General features: G+C 39.0%; 1 protein-coding gene across 1 annotated transcript; it reads right to left on the bottom strand.

The window, feature by feature from the left end:
- Window positions 1-4,003: 4,003 nt before the first annotated feature.
- Window positions 4,004-4,676, bottom strand: LOC119819936 (cleavage and polyadenylation specificity factor subunit 5-like). The gene is given in 2 exon segments (XM_038338142.1): window positions 4,004-4,394; window positions 4,396-4,676. Coding segments are annotated over 2 exon segments (672 nt in total).
- Between the last annotated feature and the right edge of the window lie 3,375 nt (window positions 4,677-8,051).

An 8,051-nucleotide genomic window follows, 5' to 3' on the forward strand; every position in this document is an offset into this window, starting at 1 on the left:
CTGTGTACAAAGAAACATCATTTAATGACTCTTTATCATCTAGACTAATGGTACTCCATCAGAGTTAAAGACAACCTAACAAAAACTTCAGTATCAAGTGGAGTGCCTTTGGTGATCAACATTCTCTCGGGAACTTGTTTGGAGAGACTGCTTGCTCATTTCCCAGTCTTCCAAAATAACCACACAGATACTAATGTTATTCAAACCACTGCTTGGCCAATCACTTAAATGTATTGTTAACTAACTCCTATGTTTGTTTAACCCATTACTAGTAATCTGTGTGTTGCCATGTGGCTGTGGTGTACCAGCAAGATTCCAACATGTCTGCCTGTGGAAGAGGCTATATGGCCTCTCTCTGACTCTGGCATCTTCCTCCCAGCATTCAGTTTAGTTTTCCACTTCTAGCTCTACTCCACCCTATCACAGACCAAAGCACCTTCTTTATTCATTAACCAATAAAAGCAACACATATACAGAAGGACTTCCCACACCACCTGTTATTTCCCATATTTCTCTGTTAAGTTTCTGTTTGGTTGACCTGTCCACTGTGGAGAGTGGAGTGTTGAAATCTCGTACTATTAGTGTATGGGGTTTGATGTGCGGTTAAGCTTTAGTAATGTTTCTAACATATATGGGTGCTTTTGTATTTGGGACATGGATGTTCAGGATTAAGACTTCATCTTGATAGATTGCTCCTGTGATGAATTTAAACTGTCCGTTCCCATCTCTTCTGATTGATTTTCATTTATAGATATTAGCATAGCTACACTGGCTTATTTTTTCTTAGGTTCATTCGATTGGAAGATCTTTTCCCAACCCTTTTCTCTAAGGTTATGTCTGTCTTTGAAGTTGAGGATGGATCCTGCTTTTGTATCCATTATGTGAGCCTGTGTCTTTTTATATATATATGCAAAAGTAAATTTTTTTCCTCATTTTTTTATTAAAGATTTCCATCTCCTCCCCCTTCCCTCCCCTCCCTTCCACCCATACCCCCACTCCACCCCTCTCCACGACAAAGAGCCATTAGGGTTCCCTTCACTATGTTAAGTCCAAGGTCCTCCCAGCTCCCCCTAAGTCCAGGAAGGTGAGCAACCAAACTGACAAGGCTCACAGTGAGCCCGTCCATGCTGTAGAGCAAGCTAGGCGATAGCTCAGCAAAAGTAAATTTTATGTTTTACTTTATTTTTGTTATTCCAATAGATCCAATAAGGTAGTTCAACATTTAAGTTTCTTTGTGGTAGAATGATTCAATTTTCAAAAGAAAACCTTTTCACATATATTGCATTTATGAGAAAATATTTATGAAACCTACAGAATGTAAACTGCATAAAATAGTACAAAATAATTTTAAGTGGCCAAAATATATCATGTGAAACATTCCTTATGATTTCTCCTTTACTTCAGAAAATCAAGTGTGTCATAGCTCATTAGTAATTTATGCTTGTAATATTTTGTAGACATATCATAGCTTTCTGCATGGGGTTTATTTCCAAAGGAACATTTCAAATGAAATTTATGAGTATTGATAAATGACACTTGAGAAGTTCAAACATTTCCATGATACAGTATAGAAATAACTCTACAATATTGACCAATGTAGCTTATATTTGGTAACATATTTACATCATGTAGTGTTATCTTTTAAAAGAGAATTAGATTTGGTATTCCTAATATATTTGTTTGGATTGTAGCTAGAAATAAGACTTGAAAACTCCTTTAGCTGTTGTAAACATGTTCCCAACTTATAGAGGTTTTTGTATCCTAAATTTAACAGCCTTCTGGAACAGCAATGCTCAGGAAATGATAATAATTTTAAAAAGTCATGAAATATTGGTTTTAAACAACCTGTGTTCATTATAGCACCTGTGAAGTCTGATAACCATAGCCAGATCCAAAACATTTGCTTCTCCATAACAAGGTGATTGCAATAAATCATAAAAATATAATCATACATTTCTAAAGCAGGATGACATTGGTATAGAATTTGACTTGTCATTCTTATTTACTTCTTTTCTTTCTTTTCAAAATACATTTTTGGCAAATTATTTGGAAGGGTCAGTGAGAACATCTACTTAGTATGCCTTGATCCATGCATATCACTATTCATTCTTCTATATTTAGTGCTCTGAGACTTCAAGATGAATCGAAAGAAAAGTGTAAATGGTACTTTTAAAACTTTAATGAAAAAATGGCATAAGACTACTTTGTATTTTTTTTACAACTCCATAAGATTGTATTTGTGAGTTCTTAAATGAACAGAATGATGTTTTGATTGTGTCATGTACCACATGTATTATAGGTCATTTGTGAAGGACTACAATTCATTTCCCTTACTCTAAAGTCCCCCCAAATTCCTCTCCAAGCTCCTCTGTGAGCCTTCGAGTAACCATGAATTTCCTAGAGCTGTGGGCAAGATATGCTGGGCTATAGAACTAAAAGAAAGGTTCCAAAAAGACCCCCGTGGGAAGGTGCGTTCTGTGGCTCAAGGCCTGCTCTCCCTGGCCAACAACTTATCACCACCACTGCTCTGAGCTCCATTTGCTTGCATGATCCTCTCCCAAGATCTCTCTGCAGTCTAAAGTGATGGTCCTGGTGCCGGGATGGCTATCAGCCCCTTTACAGAAGCGTTAGAGTATGCAGGTGCCCAGATCTTGTCTGAGCATGCTAGCACTTGCCTGTAGTTCAGCATTCTAAAGGCTAAAGCAGGGGGATTGCGAGGTTGAGCCTTGCCTTGATTATATAATGAGACCCTGTCTCAAAAAAGAAAAAAAGTTTTATGGCTAACTGTCTTCCTTGAGTACTTGAGGCTGATCGGTTTTGGTGTTTTCTTACTAATATTTATAGTTCTTCAGAGGGCAACCAGCTAAATTTATACCTGCGGCTTGCTTCCAAGTGAGGCTTGAATAGCAGCTATTGCAGTGACAATAGCAGACACACAGCAGATTGCTTATTCGTTCACTTGGTGTCTTCTCTGTGTTAGGCCTCCTCAGTTCCCTATGGCAGGTTATGGGCAAAGAATGGTAATGGCATTAAAGACCTGAGCAGTTTTATCCAGGTAGAACTAGGAGCTGGAGGCTCACCTCTTTTTTTTTTTTTCTTATAAATATTTTGCTGAATACAGCCTTCTGAAAATGTTAAAGAAGAAAATAATAAAATACCATGTTACATAATGTTACGTTAGCCAATAACAGTCAAATTATTTGTAATGTATGATAATAGTTAGAAGTCAATAATCTTGGCTAGAAATTTGCACATTCAAACATCAATTGCTTCTATAAATGATATTACAAAGTATTACCACACAAATTTGAAAAAAATGTCTGGTTATTTTGAATAAGACAAAAGCATTCCTCAGTAACATTCTGAGAAAATATTTTAACATTTACATAAGCAAGCAATTGATAGATTATGAAATAGCCTAACTCTTAAAATTTTGTATTTTGACTTTTTCTTTATAAAGGGAATAAAAAAAAATACAGAGTCATACAAATAAGTAATAACATTGATTCTATTATTGCACCCAAGATATTATGCTAAGGACAATATATATATTGCATATTCTTCTTCTGTGTTTATTGAGATAAATCTAAAAATAGGTATATGTATAGAAAGATAACAGACAATAGACTGATATATATGATATATATGTATGTGTGTATATTCTTGATATGTATTTGTGTATATTCTTGAATGGTTGACAAAAATTGATCGAAAATGGAAAGACAGACTTTTGTTGTCTAACAAATAACTGTTAGAAACTTAAACTACAAAGGATTTTTTTTGGAAGTTCACCTTTTTTAATGTTGTACAAAAAACATATGAGTAGAACAAACAGTTATAGAACACTGTCACATGTTTATACCACTACCTAGTTCATATTAATTTTACTCTTCAAACAAGAAGGAGGTGGCCATTTAGGGAAAACCAAAAATTCTCTACAATTCTTCTTCTATGTGTCTAAGCTGTGCTCACAGAGACGGCTTCATTAATTCTATGCAGGAATTCAGTTGTTTATAAAATTGAACCTGCTCAACAGCTGAGGAAGACGAGAAAGGATGGGTCCATATCCTGGGGCATTGTCATACAATTCAAACAATGGTGCAGCAACCAGCTTGTAATTTTTTGGGACTGTAAACAAGGCTTTCTCTTGAAGCTGAACCAGGAACAACATCTTGTGTTTCTTGGGCTTTGTAATATGTGCAGGAATATATGGATATTGAGGAGGTTCAAAAATTGGTCTCCACCAGTTATCAATGCAGTCATCAATGATCCAGTCTTGCAGGACTCCATCTTGACGACTCAGTATCTCTGCCATTAAGCGTTTTAGTCCTTCAATTTCATCTTCTCCTGGGTTTAGTTCACCACCGGGTAATTTGAAGAAAGTTGTTCCCAGCTACATGGGGTAGCCGGTGCTCACGTACAATCAGAACCCCTTCTACAGCCCTTCTCATCCCAATTTTATCAAATTCCTCCCACATGCGCTGAAATCTGGCTGCAACACAGCTGTCCTTCTCATAGAGGGGCTCTTTTGTACCAAAGGTATAATTGGTAAGCGGGTACAGGTTAATGGTGCGATTCAGGGTGAGGGGCTTGGTCTGCTGGATGTACTTGTTGCCGAACTGGTTGATCCCCCAGGGCCAGCCCGCCTGCGAGTGATTAGGCGGCACCACAGACATGCTGAACAGCTCCGACACCGGCGACACTGGTGCAGAAAGCGGAGGCCAGGGGAGACATCCGCAGGACCGGCAGCGGTTACCTGAGTCCCGCTCAAAAGCTGCTGCCTGCCATTAACAGTCGAGAGCAAGAGGAGCCGAATGCCCACCGAACTACAAAGGATTTATGTTCAAAATCTCAGAAGTCTGCTCCATTGTCATCTTGTTCCATCCTTGTTGGCCTATGTTGCGGCTGAACATCAGAGTAGAGCATTTGTAGGGAATCCCTACTTCTGAATAACTGAGTTCTCAACTGGAAGGTGGCAGGATCTATACATGCTTGAATACTACTCAGCGGTAAAAAACAATGACATCTTGAATTTTGCAGGCAAATGGATGGAAATAGAAAACACTATTCTGAGTGAGGTAACCCAGACCCATAAAGATGAACATGGGATGTACTCACTCATATTCGGTTTCTAGCCATGATTATAGGACATCGAGCCTATAAGTTTGGGATCCTTGAGAAGATAATAAGAAGGTGAACTCCCAAAAAAGATATAGTAATCCTCCTGGATAGTGGAAGTAGACACGATCGCCAGGCAAAATTGGGAACTTGAGGGTTGGGCAAGACTGGGCCAAGGGAAGATGGGGAGAGAAAAGTGTGAAGGGGAGAGCGGGGGGAGCTCGGAGGAATGGGGTGCTTGGGATATAGGAAGGGTGGATATGAGAGCAGGGAAGCATATATCTGAATTTAAGGAGCTACCTGAGGGTTGTCAAGAGACTTGACCCTAGAGGGGTTCCCAGGTTTCCAGGGAGACGCCCCCAGTTAGTTCCTTGGGCAGCTGAGGAGAGGGAGCCTGAAAAGGCCAGTTCCTATAGCCATACTGATGAATTTCTTGCATATCACCATAGAACCTCCACCTGACGATAGATGAAGAAAATGACAGAGCCCCACCTTGGAGCACCGGACTGAGCTCCCAAGGTCCTGATGAGGAGCAGAAGGAGAGAGAACATGAGAAAGAAAGTCAGGACCGTGAGGGAACCTCCAGCTGGCGACAGATGGGGAAGGTGACTGAGCCCCACATTGGAGCACTGGACTGAGCTCCCAAGGTCCCGATGAGGAGCAGAAGGAGCGAGAACATGAGGGAGAAAGTCAGGAACGAGAGGGGTGCGTTCACTCATGGAGACGGTGGGACAGAACTAATGGGAGATCACCAACTCCAGTTGGAATGGGACTGATGGATCATGCGACCAAACCCGTCTCTCTGAGTGTGGCCAACAGCGGGGGCTGACTGAGAAGCAAAGGACAATGGCTCTGGGCTCTGATTCTTCTTCATGGACGGGCTCTGTGGGAGCCTTCTCAGCTTGGTCGATCACCTTCCTGGACCTGGGGGGAGTTGGGAGGACCTTGGTCTTAGCATAGAGTGGGGAACCCTGATGGCTCCTTGGCCTTGAGAGGGAGGGAGGGGAGGTATGGGTGGAGGGGAGGAGAGGGAAGGGGGAGAAGGAGGGGAGAGAAAGGGAGAGAAGGAGGGGAGGGAGGGGGGAGGAGGAGGGAAGGAGATGGAAATTTTTAAATATAAAAAAAATAAACCATGAGGAAAAAAAAAAAAAAAAGATCCAGAAACGGAATTACTCCCTGCAATTAGTTCTTACTCCTGGATGTGTTCATCATATTCCAATTCCCATAATATTTTTATGTCATCAGTGGATATAACAGCTAATTATGTGATAACATAATGATCCAATTGTCTCTGAAATACTCACAGAGGCACACTAAGATATAATTTCTGTTATTCTGTTGGAAGATATTCAATCTGATCTAGTTAATAACCAATGTAATCCATTGCTTATATATGACATTTTTATTATGATACTCACTATGAAACTCTGTTGCACCTTGATTAACGTTGAAATGTTTTAATATACCATGTTTAAGTATATGTGATTCACATAATTTAAATTAAGTCTTGGATGTGTACAATCTGTGCTTTACTGCAGCTCATCTCACTGCCCCAATTAATGTGTTTCCTAGATGATGAAACGGCTTTCAGTGTTTCATTTTTATCTTCTAATATTGAGAAGTTTTATCTACTAACACTTTGAACAAAATTTCATTACAAAAATCTGGTATTTTATATTTGATAAGAATATTCATTTTTCCCTTTTCCCATTTTTCCTTTTTTGATCACCTTTAAAATTTTCTGAAATTTTTAATGCAAATGATTGTAGACAACATATTATCAAAATATTGTAAGCCTCAAATAATATAATATTTATATTGACATTTTTATTTACGTGAATCTGAAGGTGTACTGTCCAGTGTTATAATGAAGACTAAGGTTTTTCTTCATTTACCCTCACAAAATGACCTAATCTTTACAATGATAGGTTTTATACCCATTTCATAGGTAACATATTGTTTTGACAAAGAAAAAAATAACTTGGGCAGACAGAGCACATTTTCTTTTCCTTTTTCCTCATGTCATCTCCTGGATGTCTTATATTTTTTATATCCCCTTCTGTACAATGATTCCTGAGCCTTTGGTGTGTACATAGGGGATGTGATAGAGGTGCCCTGTTTAATGCTGAGCATTCTACAGTCGCTTATTCTCTGCACATTAAAGAGATGTGAGGTTCTGTGTAAGTACTTTTCTTCTTCAAAAAGAAGCTTATCTGATGAGTATTCAAAGATACATTAACCTATGTATATGATGTCATCAAGAATGGATTAAATACACCTATTTATTGGAATAATAGTAGTGTGTTTTCTCCAAAGCCTATGACCAGTCTTCTGCCCCCACCCCAAAATAGTTCAAGGTATTGGTTTTATCTTGTGGAACAGGAATGAAAATAAATCAGAATTTGTTCTGCCTTTGCAGGAGTGGTATGCATTACCAAATAGTCACTCATAGTTGTCACCATGGTTGTCAGTTGTAGTGTCCACTGTGATGTACAGTCATAGTGGTCACTATGTTGGTCACTGTGATGAACAGATGTAGTGTTCACTGTGCTGTTCAGCCTAGAAATCAGCATGGTATTCAACTGTAGTGTTTCCTGTGACTCTCAGACATAGTTTCAGTGTTTAGAACTGGCTAAGTGCGATGACTATCTTTATTCTAGGGTAGCATATGCAGCAGTTTCCAAGACTTTGAAAGCTAGCTAGTAAGGATGAAGCATACAGGTCAGTATTAGCTTTATTGCTCTATGTTCTAGAAATCAAGTAGGTGGTATATTGGGCAATGGGGTTTTACTGTCATGTTTGAAGGGTAACAAATATCATTGCCAATGGCCTGTAATCTTTATGGGTCTAGAGGGTCTCATTAACCAAAAAGACAACATAAAAGTCTCTTTGACTTACATAAATTTCACATTTTTAATTATAGTTCTGTACTT

The sequence above is a fragment of the Arvicola amphibius genome, chromosome 7 (assembly GCF_903992535.2).
Source record: "Arvicola amphibius chromosome 7, mArvAmp1.2, whole genome shotgun sequence".
In the NCBI taxonomy this organism is placed as follows: domain Eukaryota; kingdom Metazoa; phylum Chordata; class Mammalia; order Rodentia; family Cricetidae; genus Arvicola; species Arvicola amphibius.